The sequence below is a fragment of the Pongo pygmaeus genome, chromosome 5 (genome assembly GCF_028885625.2).
Source record: "Pongo pygmaeus isolate AG05252 chromosome 5, NHGRI_mPonPyg2-v2.0_pri, whole genome shotgun sequence".
Taxonomy (NCBI): Eukaryota; Metazoa; Chordata; class Mammalia; order Primates; family Hominidae; genus Pongo; species Pongo pygmaeus.
This window is the reverse complement of record NC_072378.2, coordinates 10,873,004-10,890,268: the sequence shown is the minus strand read 5'-3', so window position 1 is coordinate 10,890,268 and position 17,265 is coordinate 10,873,004. Positions and strand designations below refer to the sequence as shown.

The 17,265-nt window shown below is 37.6% G+C and overlaps 1 protein-coding gene across 1 annotated transcript in view; it reads right to left on the bottom strand.

The window, feature by feature from the left end:
- The window catches only part of SYCP2L (synaptonemal complex protein 2 like), an 80,957-nt gene that overhangs the window by 16,451 nt on the left and 47,241 nt on the right, over window positions 1-17,265 (bottom strand). The window contains exons 22-25 of the mRNA XM_054493067.2: window positions 15,356-15,426; window positions 15,139-15,208; window positions 2,728-2,829; window positions 1,699-1,805 (exon numbers count right to left, since the gene is read on the bottom strand). Of these exons, the coding sequence (XP_054349042.2) occupies window positions 1,699-1,805; window positions 2,728-2,829; window positions 15,139-15,208; window positions 15,356-15,426 (350 nt within the window). The remainder of the gene's footprint in view (window positions 1-1,698; window positions 1,806-2,727; window positions 2,830-15,138; window positions 15,209-15,355; window positions 15,427-17,265) is intronic.

Sequence of the window (17,265 nt, the reverse complement as noted above, 5' to 3'; positions counted from 1 at the left end):
AGGACAAAAAAGGAAAAGACTGAAATGGTTCCAATATTCATCTTGTAGACAAGATTTTGGGATGGGCTGTATGCACAGTGTCTCAAAGGTCTGCCACCACTCAGCCAACCACCAACCCACAGTCCACCTCCGTCTTTGACTCAGATTGCTCTTTTTTAAAAAAATAGAGACAGGGTCTTGCTCTGTTGCCTAGGCTGGAACACAGCGGCATGATCATAGCTCATTGTAACTTTGAACTGCTGTACTCAAGGGATTCTCTTACCTCAGCTTCCTGAGTAGCTGGGACTACACATGTATGTCACCATACCTGGCTAATTTTTAAAAACATTGTTTGTAGAGACAGGGTCTCACTATGTTGCACGGGCTGATCTTGAACTCCTGGCCTCAAGCGATTCTCCCCCCTTGGCCTCCCAAAGTGCTGGGATCCACAGGCATGAATCACCGTGCCCGGCCCCAGACTCCTCTCTAGCCCACTTGGTTCCCTCCTTCTCCTCCTCCTTGTCTATCACTGTGACCAAATCATTGCTTTCTGGTAGTTTAGTTGTCTGAAAATGCTACCAATGAAACCAAACTATCAGTCTGATTTACACATAGGTCCACTTGGTCCCACTGGGGCAAATGGACATGGAATAGCTGTCTTATAAATACAAACCACAATTCACAAAGACTGAAATCAGCACTTTCACTTATGAAGGTTAATAACAGCATTGATAAGTAATATGAACTTGTTACTTTAAATTCATAATGAACTACCTTCTCCTTCTTTCTTCTTTTTCAGCTTTGTTGAAGTATAATTGACAAATAAAAATCAGGCCAGGTATGGTGGCTCACACCTGTAATCTCGGCAGTTTGGGAGGCTGAAGCAGGACGATCACCTTAGGCCAGAAGTGTAAGACCATAATGTGCAACACAGAAAGACCCTATCTCTACAAAAAATTTTAAAAAATTAGCCAGGTGTGGTGGCATGCACCTGTAGTCCCAGCTACACAGGAGGCTTAGGTGGGAGGATCACCTGAGCCCAAGAGTTCAAGGTTAGAGTGAACTATGATTTCACTGCTGCACTCCAGCCTTGGCAACAGAGCAAGATCCTATCTCTAAAAAACTAAAAACAAAAGTGCTATGGATTCAAGGTATACACATGATTGATATACATATAAACTGTGAAATGATTACCACAGGCCAAGCTTGGTGGCTTACACCTGTAATCTCAGCACTTTGGGAGGCCGAGGCAGGTGGATCACTTGAGCCCAGGTGTTTGAGACCAGCCTAGGCAACATAGTGAGACCTCATCTCTACTTAAAAAAAAATTTTTTTAATGATTACCACGATCAAGCAAATTAACATATTCATTACTTCACATAGTTACCTTCTTTGGGGGGTGGTAGGAATACTTAAGATATACTCTCTTAGCAAATTTCAAGTACACAGTACATTATTACTAACTATAGTCACCATGCTGAATGTTAGGTCTCTAGAACTTACTAACTTGTAACTGAAAGTTTGTATGCTCCATCCAACATCTCCCATTTCCTCTACCCCGACCCCTGGTAACCACCCTTCTACTCCCAGTTTCTGAGTTCAACTTTTTTTAGATTTCAATATAAGTGAGACCATGCGGTACTGTCTGGCTTATTTCACTTAGCATAATGTCCTCCAGATTCATAACGCTCTAGTTTTTTAAGTTTTGTGGACTACTACCTCATATTTTCTTCTCAGTTTTTTAGTGAAGTTTTCAAAGGTTGGGAGAATGGCAGAACCTTTCAAGTTCTCTGGCACAACTTCTAGGGATGAAGTGGAAATTCCTTCTGGAAAACAACAAAAAAAAAACATTGAATAAAACTAACAAAGTGTTCAAAGTAGACTTGCTCAATTCATCAGTTGCCCAGAGGATGAGTTATTTGGAAGCACAGATGCGAACCATGGAAGCCCCGCTGACTGCCTGGACATGACCTCACTCTCTGGCAAGTGCTCATTTCTTCCAAACCTTCCCAGCACTTTAAATCGGGACAACCGACATTTTGTCTAAGAAGCAGGCCAAGGTGTTGTAAGAGGTTCTAAGGAGGACATATAGCTAGGGTATTTCTCTGGTGTAACTGCTTCTGGGTGCCAGTCTTCAGAGGGCTTCCAAGGGGTCTGGTGCTGTTCTGAGGGATTTTCAAGCATCAATTAAGTCTCACAAAAATTGTGTGAAGTAGGTACTGTCAGGATTCCCATTTAACAGAGCTCGCATAAGTCTTGCATACTCATACCAGCAGCTCCTGGATTCAAATCCAGGCTGTCTGGAATCAATGCTTTCAAATCTGTTGCGTTGGAGCCCTTTGTTTCAAAATGTGTGGTACCATTTGTCCAGAAGGCCAGCCTCAAACATGCAGACATTCCAGATCATTCTTCTTAATCGATATAGATATTTCTCACACAAAAATTTGGTTAATAACTATCAACTATATCAGAGACCTATAATTTTAGGAACCCTTGGGCCCTGAAAATTGCCAGAAGGAAGAGTTAAGAGGAAGAAATAAAAATGCTAGGGGATAACGGCGCTTGCTTTTATCTAAAATTTGTGCAACAATTTACTTGTCTCCAAAAGCACAAAAAGCTTAGTTTTTAGAATTTTGTAGCTACTATGATCTTAAAACTATACCTCCCTCGTAATTCATGTTATTACATCCTGTGCTGACCCATTTATCCCACTCCTACTTGAACCATTGGCTGGGTGCATGATGTTACCTGGCAACTCTCTTTCTTCTGTTATTGAGAAAGGGGATCCTGGAGCAACCTCTTCTTCCAATCTTGATTGTTTTGACTTAGCAAAACTACCTTCTGGTATGTCTAAAGGCAAACAGAGCACATTTCCTTTTGACCCGAAATTATCTTGTTCATTTTTTGGCAGTAAATGTCTAACTGTGACGAGTACCATCTGAAACTTGTCCCCTGCCTGTTGCTAATGAGTTATCATTCGGTGCACTGACTAGGCACAAACCAAGTATCAAAGCACGATGTCTACTGATATCTGAACATGGGAACAGGCATCCCTTTGATGACCTCAGTTACGTTTAGGAACACTCTGCTTAGCACAGATCCCTCACTAAGCAGAGCGTTCCTAAGTTAAGCAGTAATGGTAGACATCAAAAGCAACGCTTCCAGAGCTCTGAGCTAAACAGCAAGACAGCAAGGTTTCCAGGCAGATGGGCCTTTGGAAGTGCTTCAGCTCACATCCCGGAGCGCGCCATCTTCTGGTGACACTGGCACATCGGCGCTATGCTGAAGGCTACGTCATAAACGAGGCCATCTTGCCTCCTCACAGCTCAAGTGATTTTGAGAGACTCCAACATAGATTCCCATTTCAATTCAGCATAACACTAAATATTTTCTATTCTGATGTTCACTTTTATCCCAGACATGTCTGGTCCTCATCTGGGTCCTTCCAATCTTATCAATGGCACCACCATGGTTCACAGAGCCCTGGCTTTATGCTCAACTCCTCCTTTTCTTTGCTGCCCGCTTCTCCTCCATCCTCAAGGTTCTGCCTATGGAATTAATCCCTCCCTCTCTGAGTTCCTGCCCAAGGCCATCTCCCTGGAGGAAATCCTAAATCCTTCACCTTCAATTGTCACTTCCAAATCTCTCTCTTGCCTGAGCTCTCTCAAGCGGCCAACTTATGTCTCCAAGTATTTGACATCTTTATTTCAAACCCCACTCGAGTCTATCCCTCCCCACCTAAACCACTCTCTCCCCCTCACCATACCTTTAGTTGTGACATCATCTGACTTCTCTTTTGTCACATGCCTGTCTAGTTGCTGTTGGTTTTTCTCTCTGAAAGTTCTGGAATTCAATTTCACTAATTCATTCCATGAATATGTGGACGTTACTATGTGCGAGAGGCAGGGCGATGCGGCTGGCAGATAGTGAGAGGTAAAGAGGAAGTGACCCTTCCTCCACTCTGCTCCTGATATCCTGGTCTCCTTGTAGTTCCTTGGACATCCCAGGCACAGTCTTACCTCAAGGCCTTTGCACTTGAGACTCCTCTGACCAGAGCACTTCCCCATAGATCTGCACCAAGGATTTCTCCATCCATCTAACCTTAAATTTCAATGTAGCCTCCCAACTCTTCACACTCTCTTCCCAGCTTAATTTTCTTCTCAGCCTTTATCACATACAACATACTACATGTTTTACTTGTCCATCATCTGTCTCCGACACTAGAGGGTAAAGCCCAATGAGGGCAGGCATTTTGTTTTCTTCACTACCATATCCCTGACACCTACAGAAGTGTCTGGCACATAGTAGACACTCAATAAACATTTGTTCAATAAATGTATAGGTGAATGCTGCAGAATACCCAAGCTCCTACAAATAAAACACCTGATATGCCCAATGGAGATCTCAATACAACAGATAAGAGTTTATTTCAATTCTGTTACTCCAAATCTCCTAGTGGTGAGGGTAGAGGTAGAGAAACATCACAAGCTTTAGAGACCTAAATAGCCACTACATATTTGCTATAGTGGCCATGCTTTGGGCTATTGCTACAAATTTGCCACTAAGAAAAAAAAAAAGTTCCAGAAGGGGCAGAACAGGCAGTAAGGAAAAGAAACTGCCTGTATTAATAGACAAATAGCAATTAATACCTTTAACACTTTAAGATCTGATAAAACTACCTTTTGGAGGAATCTATAAATATATGAATTTGGAAAAAAAGAAAATTATAAACGAGAGGTAAGAAATACCAATTGAGAGAGAAAAAGGATGATCTAAAAGCAAAAAGGATTAAACTAGTAATAATAGTAACTAGTAATAACTATTAAGGACAGACCTCATGGGATACCCTAATTAGTATTCTATAATAGTACTTTCATAAACTGAAAAATTCATTAGAGATCACATTCCCATTCTGCAAAACTTAGAAAAGAAACAGCCAGTATCTGGCCTCTCTGTAATAAAAAAATAAAAGAAACACATTAAGAAATACTCTTATCTGTGAGAGGCATCTTATACGAGCCAGTACCTCTTTTCTTCCCATTGCACTTAGACTTAGGTGTGTCCATTTGTTTGAAAGGTTTGGATGGATATTTTCTGGGGGGATCCCATCATTTCAAGGGCAAAGATTTTTAGGAAAAAAAAAAAAAAAGAACCCAGTTACAACTCTAACCTTTTCTTTCAGCCTCAAGGCAAACAACATTCATGCTTGCATCTTCCGTGGTGTCTATACCCCAGTCAGGGCCAAAAGAAACCACTTAAAAAGGATTCCACCTAGCCTCAATTAGGCACTGATCAACAATCACCACGTTTCTTTTCCTTACTACCTGTTCTGCCCCTTCTGGAACTTTTTTTTTTTTCTTGGTGGCAAATTTGTAGCAATAGCCCAAAGCTTGTCCTTGAATTTCAATGTTCCACCCCCATGCATACCTGGGGCAAAGCAAGGCATCTGTCAGCACAGACACTAGTTATATCCACCAAAGAGAGAAATCCAGGAACATCGTGTAAATAACCTGGTCACCGTTTGAATGAATTATGCAGAATTTGTGAACCTACTAACAAGGGATCATCCAGATAGATGGCTTCAGGGACATGGAAATCGCTAGACTTTTAGAAACCTTCTTCAAAGTGGCAGTGCTGGTGAAGTTCTTTACCTGTACCAAAGGCATGGCTCTCCAGAGAGCACAGGCTCCTGCACAAGAACCAGCACTTCATCAGGAGAGGCTGCAGGTACTAAGTGATGTCCTTGGCTCAGTTTTGTTTCCACAGTAACTGTATGCCACTTTTCACTAGCATGTTTCAACATTTTCATAACAGAGTTAAAACTACATACACAGAACACCTCAAAAATAAACACAAACATAGTCAAGTCATCTTAAAAGAACGTGAAATCCATGTGTATGTGTTGGTGGCTGCAGAGGGGGTGTGCTCCTGCTCTCACAAGAACCCGGCTTTCTTCATTTCCAAGAAAAGTGAAGACAGGTACAATCTGAGGAGCTTCTGAACTTATCTTGGGTAGCCAACTGGGCACAAGTTTCAGTGAACGTATGTTTGGCATCTGTGTTGTATTTTTCAACTTACAAAACTTCTGTTAAAAACAATGTTTAATGCCAGACCAGAACCAATCCTATGGTTAACAGCCAAGTTCCCCTAAGTTAAGGCATTTTTTGAAACCTTGCTCTGAAGTGACACCCTGTGGTAAACAATGATAAAGGCCAACAGTCTACTGAGCAAGAACAGAATCTACCAAAAGATCCTCTGTGGTTTTTACAGCACTTTCCCAAGGCAAGTACTTTGTTTACCGATGTTTATTAAGTGCTAAGAGTATGACAATTTAAAGACTATCTTTACTGTTGAATGACTTAGTTTGATGGGGACTACTAAATATCTTTTGTATAGATTAATGCAATTAAGAATGGATAACTCATTTGATAATAAATATTTATTTGTGACTACATATAAATGCTTAAATATCGAATCAAGCAGAGTTTCATCATTAAATGTTGGATATTCTTTTTATTTGTTTCTTTTGAGACAGGGTCTTGCTTTGTCACCCAGGCTGGAATGCAGTGGCACGATCACAGCTCACTGCAGCCTCATCCTGCCAAGCTCAACCGCCCCCATGTCAGCCTCCAGAGTAGCTGGGAACACAGGGACACGCCACCATGCCTAGCTAACGTTTTTGTAATTTTTGTACAGACAGGCTCTCACTGTGTTGCCCAGGCTGGTCTTGAACTCCTGGGCTCAAGCAATCTTCCTGCCTTGGCCTCCCAAAGTTCTGGGATTACAGGCATAAGCCACCACGCCCAGCCTTAAATGTTGGGTTTTCTAAGTTTCTTACTCCATTCCCTTGACAAACACTTATGGAGTGTGTCTATATGCCAGGCACTGAGCTAGGAAGGAGCTATCCTCCTGACTCCTTCCTGATTCTGGAGACCTCTCCAAGAAAGCAGATGAAGGCAAAATTCAAAATCTTTAAAAAAAATTATCCTCTGGCTGGGCGTGTGGCTCATGCCTATAATCCCAGCACTTTGGGAGGCTGAGGTGACAGATTGCTTGAGTCCAAGAGTTCAAGACCAGCCTAGCCAACATGTCAAATCCCTGTCTCTACGAAAATTACAAAAATTCGCTGGGCGTGGTGGCATGCACCTGTAGTCCTACCTACTTGGGAGGCTGAGGTGGGAGGATTGTTTAAGCCTGGGAGATTGAAGGCTGCGGTGACCCGAAATTGTACCACTCTACTCCAGTCTATCTGAGGGTCCCTCTGACACAAGTCTCTTCTTCTCTCCTAGCTTCTGTCGGAGTGCTGGAGGAGAGGCTCTAGTTAAGGGAAGGGCTCCTGCTGATCATACTACAAAAAGAAAAGACCAATTGGACCTTAGACTGTATTTTCTAAAAGAAACATAAATCCTCTAATGAAAATGCTAAAAATATTTTTTAAAGTAATTCAGGCAAAAAGAACAAAAGGACAGTGATACCAGGAGGAAAGATGCAAAGAGGAATTGTGAGCAAAATGATTAAATCTGAGTGTAAATCTAATAAAACACTGAGTAAAGTAATATCAACAGAAAACATTTTACGAATTAACAAAACTAGAGAAGCAGCCAAAGGGTCAGAAGAATAAGTACAGCACAGAACGCTCATGAAATTTGAATACAGTTTTCAACCATAAGGCAAGTCCAGCTGGGCCTTAATATAAGCCCCAATAAATTCTAAACAAACAACATTGTACATACACTGTTTCTCTGACCATGTTGCAAAAAGTTAGCAAAAGGTAATGAAAGGACAGCTTTAAAATAACCCATATGTTTGGAAACTAAATGTTCAGAAATGTGATTGAAATTAGTGCTCAAAGGTCCTTCTGCTGTTTGGGATATGGTGAAAATATTTACTTGAAGCTTTTAAAAGTGTGTGTGTTAAAATTTCTAGGGTTAACTTTAGAAATAGGGGACGAAAACTTCCTAACTATGAAAAGGGGGAAAATGATTAAAAATGATAAATCTAAATGAAGGCAAGGACAGAAAGAATAAAAGAATGAGAATGTGGGACAAAGACAAGAAAACTCAATCCAAATATATCAATGGAAGCACAATGGATTAATTGCTTCTATTAAGAGATTGTCAGATCAGATTTTTTTAAATCCCGGTATAAGCTCTTTATGTGATACTCAGCAATTCACAAGGATGAAAAAAAAGATTGAAAGTAAAAGAATGGCAAAAAAAAAAAGTATCAGGTAAATATTAGCCAAAAGAAAACTAGTGTTGCTTTATTGATGTTAACTAAGTAAGAAGAATTACTAGAGATGAAGAGTCACTTCCTGATGCACCTAGTAGCACTGCCTCAAAACATATAAAATAGAACAAAGGGATATAGATAAGTACATACAGAACACTCATGAAATTTGGATACTGTTTTCAGCCATAAGGCAAGTCCAGTTAGGCCTTAATGTAAGCCCCAGTAAATCTAAAGGAAAGATATTGTACAGAATGTGTTTCTCTGACTATGTTGCAAAAAGTTAGCAATAAGTAACAAAAGTATCCCATATGCTTGGAAACTACATTAAATTTTACTAAATAACTGGATTTTTAAAAATACATAAAAAGGAAGAACTACTAAGCATTGATGGTAACAAAAGCACTAATATCAAAATGTGATATAGCCAAAGCATTTCTAAGAAAACTTAAATGCATTTATCGAGAAAACAGAAAGGTTAAAAACAAATGAGTATTTAACTCAAAATCTGGAAAAAGAGCATCAGAATAAATGTAAAGATATAAGAAGTAAAAATAGAAGAGAGCAGATAACAACAGAAAACAATAGAAATAAAAACAGAGAAGAGTAACAAACCAAAATACCAATTCTTTAAAAGATGAGTTAGGTGGACCTCTAGTAAAACTTATCAAGAGTAAAAGATACAAATAAGCAAGGAAACAATAAAAAGGAAACAACTACAATGATTAAACATTAAGAAGCACACTAAAAACTATGATGCTGAGAGGCATTCCTAGAAAAAAACATAATTCCAAAACTGACCCAAGAAGAAATAGAGAACTTGAGTATATCAGTGGCTATTAAGGAAATTGAAATAATAACGTTTTCCCCCAAATTCCCCAAATTCCCAGGTGGTTTTACAAACTTTTAAAAAATAGTTTTTATCACATATAAACTTTTCCAGCAAGAGAGAGAGCTGCCCAGTTTCCATCTACAGGCTAGTGTGACACTGATTCCAATGCCAGATAATAGCAGTAGGAGAAAAGTACAGGTTTGTTCCACTCATGAGCGTAGATGTAAAGCTCATTAATAAGGTATTCACTAAATAAGCCCAACAATGTATTTTTTTAAAATGTACCACGATCAAATGAGGTTTATCCCAGGAACACAAGTATGGCTGAACAACATAATACCTATTGATATAATTTGTCATATTAATAAGCAAAAGGACCACCATACCCTTCTATTCTCTGTTTCTATGAGTTGTACTTTTAAAAATTCCACATATAAGTAAAACTATGCAGCATTGGTCTGTGTTTGGCTTCTTTCACTTAGCATAGAAGGGTGGTTACTAGGAATCAAGGGGTTGGGAAAATGGGGAGACATTGGTCAAAGGGCATAAACTTTCAGTTATTAAATGAAAAAGTTCTAGAGACCTGAGATATAGAATGGTGACTATAGCTAATAATAATGTATATGTACTTGAAATTGGCTGAGAGAGTAGATCTTTATTATTAACACACGCTTACACACACACAAAGATAACTATGTGAGGGGATATGTAAATTAGCTTGATTATGGTAATCATTTCACAATGCATATGCATAACAAAATATCATATTAGATACCTTAAATCTATACAATTTTCATTTGCCAATTATTCCTCAATAAAGCTGGAGGGAAAAAAAGAAACCAAAGGAGAAAATTCATTTATCTTAGTTGATGCAGAAAAATGTATTTCATAAGTTCAATACTTACATATGATTTTTTAAAAACTCAGAGCAAATTATGAGTAGAAAGGAACTGCTTTAACCTGGTAAAAATTCAATACCAAAAATCTACTGCAAACATTTTACTTAACAGAGAAACTTTAGATGCATTTGCTATAAGATTAGAAAAAAGACAAGGATGCAGATTTTCACTGCTATGTTTAAGACATACTAAAGATACTGGCCAATGCTATGAAGAACGAAAAATAAGAGATGTAAGTATCAGAAGGGGAGAAAGAATCTATCATTTTTTGCAAGTAATAGAATCATCTACTTAGGACAACTAAGAGCATCAACAGATAAATTATTTGACCTAATAAGAGTTCAGCAAGGTTGCCAGATAACAGGGTTATTTTATAAAAATTAACAGTATTACTCTACTTTAGCAATAACAAATTTTAAAACAATAGTAACAAAATCATAAATACCTAGGAATTACCCAAAAATACATAAGCCCTTCATAAAGAAAACTTTAAAACTCAATAAGGACGCAGACAATGACACAGATCAATAGAGAGACATTTCATACTCCTGTATGGGATGGTTTAATATTTTAAAGATGTCACTTCTCTTCAAGTTAACTTATATATTTAACGCAATTTCTATCAAAATTCCAGTGAACTTAAGTAACTTGATCAACTTGGTCTAAATTTATATGAAAAAATAAAAAGTCCCTTGAACAACTAAAGTCAACTTTGAAAAAGAGGAAAGAAGATAAGCTACTCTATTTAAGCAAAGAAAAACAAGCTCAAAAATATCTTCGGGGAATAGGAACTACACAAAAGGACCTAGCAGCTCTAGAAAGAAGCAAACAACTTCTAGAAATAAAAAATAAAATAAACATTCAACAATAGGTCCAGTATTAGATACTGGTGAACAGGTAGTTGTGAAAAACAGACGAAATTATCTAGCATGCAAATAAAGTGAAGGAATAGAAAATATGTAGGAGTGGGTAAGGATGTGGAATCTAGTTGGAGTTCAAGCAGGAGAAAGAAGAATGAGCCAAAAGCAATATTTGAGGAGATAATGGCTGAGAATTTTCCAGAACTGATGAAAGACATGTCACATATTCCAGATTCCCTACAAATGCCAAGGAAGATAAACAAAAAGGTTTATCTTAGACGTATTTAGACTTACTTAGACAAATTTTAATAAGTGGAACATTACCAAGGATAAATGGAAAAAATCTTACATACATTCAGAAGGAGGAAAAAAAAGGACATATTACCTTCGAAGAATGACTGGTAGATTGACAGCTAAATTTTCATCAGGAAGAATAGAAAACAAAAAGCAATTGAATAATTTCTTTGATGTATGATAGAAAAAATCTGCCACTATGGTGGTATTCTTCACCCAGTAAAAGTTAATTCAAAAATAAAGGTTGAATGGGCATTTTCATAAAGCAAAAATTCAACCTCAAGTTTTAAAATAAAATTAAAGAACACCAACACATTATGTGGTTGGGGTAGGCCAATGGAATTCAAAGATCTTAGGTCTATATAATCTGGAGGAAAAGTAACACTAAATTAAATTTAGGCTTAGAAATTTACACATTATGTAAAAGTAACACTAGATTAACACTAAATTAAACTTAGGCTTAGAAATTTACACGTTATGGAAAAGTAACATTAGATTAAATTTAGGCTTAGAAATAACACATTATGATTTCTAAGTTAATCAGTAAATGAAAAAAGAAATAGAGTATATAACTACAAATGAGTAGAGGTAAAAAATACAATAAAAATACTTATGCAAAATGAAAAGAATGAGAGAAAGAAAACAGAATGGTTGGGGGACACAGAAAGTACAAAACAAATTGGTAGATATAATCCAAATAGGGGGAAAGTACATGAAAGGTAAATGGACTAAATACTCCAGTTAAAAGACATACTATGAAATGAGGGGCAAGGAAGTCCAACTACAGGCTGTTTTCAAGTTATATATATAACATTATGAAACACATACACATATGTCAGTCATGAAAAGACTTTTAGAAATTATACCATGCAAATTCTAAACAAAATAAACAGACTTCAAGACAAAAACAGGACTAGATATAGGGGTCATCACTTCATAATGATAAGAGTTTTAATATGCCATAAGGCAAATATACAATAAGGTAACTATTTTACTTTTATCTAAAGACTTATTTTTTTTTTTTTTTGAGATGGAGTCTCACTCTGTCACCCAGGCTGGAGTGCCATGGCACGATCTTGGCTCACCGCAACCTCTGCCTCCTGGGTTCAAGTGATTCTCTTGCCTCAGCCTCCCAAGTAGCTGGGATTACAGGCATGCACCATCACACCTGGTTAATTTTTGTATTTTTAGTAGAGACAGTGTTTCACCATGTTGGTCAGGCTGGTCTTGAACTCCTGACCTCAGGTAATCCACCCACCTTGGCCTCCCAAAGTCCTGGGATTACAGGTGTGTGCCACCAAGCCTGGCCTAAAGACATATTCTTTAGAAAAAAGATTTATAGGAAGCAAAAATTGAACAGAACCAGAAGAAAAAACTGGCAAATCCACAATCATAACGAAAGGTTTTAATACACTTCTCTCAACACTTGATAGAATAAGTAGACTGATTAAAAAACAGTAAGAATGTAAGATTTGAAGAACATAGTTAAGAAAAGTAACCTAATGAATATACATATATAGAGACACTGCACCCAATGATTGTGAAATATACTCTTTTAACCACAAATATTTTTTTAAATTGGCATATACTAAGCCATAACGTACATCTCAAAATTTCAAAAGGTATAATCATACAGACTATGTTCTCTAGTCACAATGCAATCAAAGTAGAAAACAATAACAAAAAGATAGCTAAAAGCTCCTATACCACTGAGAATTAACAAATATACTTCTAACCAACATTTGGATCAATGAAATCAAAATAAAAAGTAATATTTTAGGCCAGGCACGGTGGCTCATGCCTGTAATCCCAGCACTTTGGGAGGCCGAGGCAGGCAGATCACCTGAGGTCAGGAGTTCAAGACCAGCCTGGCCAACATGGCGAAACCCCGTCTCTACTAAAAATGCAAAATTAGCCGGACATGGTGGCACATGCCTGTAATCCCAGCTACTCGGGAGGCTGAGGCAGAAGAATCACTTGAACCTGCAAGACGGAGGTTGCAGTGAGCCAAGATCACGCCACTGCACTCCAGCCTGGGTGACAGAGTGAGTCTCCGTCTCAAAATAAAAAAACAAAAAAATAAAAAATAATATTTTAAAGTAAATAATGACAAATATTATATATTATAATGTGTGGGATTCACCTAAAGCAGTACTTAGAGAGAAATGAATAGCATTAAATGTAGTAATATAGGAAATAATATATAATATCTTTTTGGCAGGTAAGAATTTCATATGACTAATCGCAGAGAAAAGATGAAATAGAATTTATTAAAATTAAAAGCTTTGATTTACCTAAAAAAGCAATCTTAAACACATTATACAGAGAGAGAAGTACAGACCACACAGTGGAAGAAGATATTTACAAGCCACATAATCAAGGACGAGTGTCCAGAATGTATTACGAAGAATTCCTAGGAATCAATATAAGAAGATAATTCTATAGACAACTAGGCAAGACGTGTTAGACACTACACAAGAGGAAATTCAAATGGCTAATAAACACATAAAATTATGCTAAATTTCAATCAGGGACATTTGAATTAAAACTTCAGTGTCTACACACACATACATCAGAAATTTAAAATACCAAGTGTTGGTGAGGATGTAAAGCAACAGGACTCTCATATACGGCTGGTGGGAAAGTAAAAGATACAGTCACTTTGAGAAAGTTTGGCATATGTAAAATTGTTAAAGGTATACATATTCTATAACCCAGCAATTATACTCCTAAAAATGTGCCTAGACAAGATTTTTAACATGTGTATCAGGAGAGATGTTCATGATTCTTCAAAGTGGCATTATTTCTAACAACCCAAACTGCAAAAATCCAAATATCCCACAGCACTGGAATGGATTTTTAAATATGGTATTTTCATGCAACTGAATGCTAAGTAGTAAAGAAATATACCTCACTTACACACATTAGCATGAATGGATCTCACAAATGATTGAGCAAAAGAAGCCACATATAATGTATACAGTATAATGTCATTTGTTTACATTTAAAATCAGATAAAACTAAACTGTACATTATTTAGGGATACATACAGAGAAAGCAAAATTATAAAGAGAAGTAACTGAAGGATTTTTACAAAAGTCATAAGTCATTACCTCTATGAGAGATGAAAGAAATTAATAAGTAATAATCTGGTATGGAAGGATTCTAAGCCAATGGCAATTTTCTAGTTCCCAGTTTGAGCTGTGGTTACACAGATGTTCACTTTATAGTCATTCTTTAAACTGTACACATCTGTCTCTTCTGAATGTATGGTATTTCTCACAACACACAAATGAACAAAAAAGCAGAGACTCAGACATAAAATTAAGGGGAGGGGGTGGGATGGGTTTCAGGTAAAGCATACCACGATTTTGAAAGCAACAGCAATGTTATATTCCTAAACTGGATGATGGTTTGCAGATATTTGTTGCATTAATATTCTAAATATCCTACACATATTTATAACTAGTTGAATCCTTTCAATATGTAATTTTAAAAGTAGAGAAAAAAATGCAGTCAAGAAACATCATAAACAGTAGAAAAGTATCATATTAACTCATTACATTATATTAGATACAACACTGTGAACCAGACTGGAAATCTTCATACCACTGTTAACATGAGTAAATGAACTCAGAAGTTTTAATAATTTGACAACACAATGTGTTAGAACATTTCTTATAAACCACAAGTGACCTACACGCTTGAGAATGAAATAAGCTCTGGATGAGATCCTTAGGAAAGTATCGCCACTGTGCCCTCCTCTGAGGCTGGAGAGGTGACTGGCTGGTGGGATTCAGGTCCCAGGCTATACCTTCCTTGGCACAAGAGGTCCTGGTTCCTGAATGGAGCCCCCATTTTTCCTCCTAACCTTCATGAACATTTAGAACTAGTAAGCAGCTCACACTGCTCCCTCCACGGCCTGGCAATAGTCACTGTGCAAAGTGACTTGATCTGCAATCTGAGTAACAGCCCAGTCTGCCAAAATCAGATTAATTTCATTTTATTCTGCAAAAAAAAAAAAAAAAAAGTACTATTTTCTCACCTCTGTCTTCCAAGTTTCTCAGCTTATGTTTCAAGCTAGTACTTTCTGTTAGTGATTCTTGGTTCACAATCTTAAAAACAAAACAGACCACAAATTATGTCCTTTATGGCAAAGCAAGAAACAAGTGGTGTACTCATCAAAAGGAATAGCCAATGTGTTATACAAATATGATATTAATTCTGGAAAATCAGATGAATAACCAACAATTAAATGGTACCTTAGGTTTTTCTTCATCTTCTGAGTGCTTCAAGGAAGAGAGCTCACTCAGTGAGTGAGAATCTTGAAGCTCTGAGCATTAGAGAGAAGTTTCAAGTGAATACACACCAAGTAACAAAGCAATAAGAATTCACTATCATTCTAGATATTAAATCTCATCATCAAAAAAAGGGATACAGTTCTAAGTGAAACAAAAATCTACTGACTGTGTCTTTCGGGACATGAATTCTTTTTTATTATACTTTTAAGTTTTAGGGTATATGTGCACAAAGTGCAGGTTACGTATGTATACATGTGCCATGTCAGTGTGCTGCACCCATTAACTCGTCATTTAACATTAGGTATATCTCCTAATGCTATCCCTCCCCACTCCCCCCACCCCACAACAGGCCCCAGTGTGTGATGTTGCCCTTCCTGTGTCCATGTGTTCTCATTGTTCAATTCCCACCTATGAGTGAGAACATGTGGTGTTTGGTTTTTTGTCCTTGTGATAGTTTGCTGAGAATGATGGTTTCCAGCTTCATCCATGTCCCTACAAAGGACGTGAACTTATCATTTTTATGGCTGCATAGTATTCCATGGTGTATATGTGCCACATTTTCTTAATCCAGTCTATCATTGTTGGACATTTGGGTTGGTTCCAAGTCTTTGCTATTGTGAATAGTGCCACAATAAATATATGTGTGCATGTGTCTTTATAGCAGCATGTTTTATAATCCTTTGGGTATATACCCAGTAATGGGATGGCTGGGTCAAATGGTATTTCTAGTTCTAGATCCCTGAGGAATCGCCACACTGACTTCCACAATGGTTGAACTAGTTTACAGTCTCACCAACAGTGTAAAAGTGTTCCTATTTCTCCACATCCTCTCCAGCATCTGTTGTTTCCTGACTTTTTAATGATCGCCATTCTAACTGGTGTGAGATGGTATCTCATTGTGGTTTTGATTTGCATTTCTCTGATGGCCAGTGATGATGAGCATTTTTTCACGTGTCTTTTGGCTGCATAAATGTCTTCTTTTGAAAAGTGTCTGTTCATATCCTTCGCCCACTTTTTGATGGGGTTTTTTCTTGTAAATTTGTTTGAGATCATTGGAGATTCTGGATATTAGCCCTTTGTCAGATGAGTAGATGGCAAAAATTTTCTCCCATTCTGTAGGTTGCCTGTTCACTCTGATGGTAGTTTCTTTTGCTGTGCAGAAGCTCTTTAGTTTAATTAGATCCCATTTGTCAGTTTTGGCTTTTGTTGCCATTGCTTTTGGTGTTTTAGACACAAAGTCCTTGCCCATGCCTATGTCCTGAATGGTATTGCTTAGGTTTTTTTCTAAGGTTTTTATGGTTTTAGGTCTAACATTTAAGTCTTTAATCCATCTTGAATTAATTTTTGTATAAGGTGTAAGGAAGGGATCCAGTTTCAGCTTTCTACATATGGCTAGCCAGTTTCCCCAGCACCATTTATTAAATAGGGAATCCTTTCCCCATTGCTTGTTTTTGTCAGGTTTGTCAAAGATGAATTCTTATTAGGTTTGTACATCTGTAGGTAAGATTAACAGCCAGTTACTTCAACTAGATCGGCACCTTAAGGAGCTGCCCATCTGGCCTCAAATAACATGGGCAGGGATTCTTCCACCTCAATCTTGTGATTCTTCTCTCCCTTAGAAACCCCTCCCTTACTGCCTCTTACTCTTTTCTGATGATTTGATATACATATATATGGTGTAATGATTATCACTTTCAAATCGATGAACACATCCATCACTACCTGTGCTGTATATTACATCCCCAGAACTTGTTCATGTTATGCCTGAAAGTTTATATCCTTCGAGAACCATCTCCTCTTTCCCCCTACCTCCTAGCACCTGGCAACCACTGTTCCATTCTGTTTCTATGAGTTTGATTTTTTTACATTCC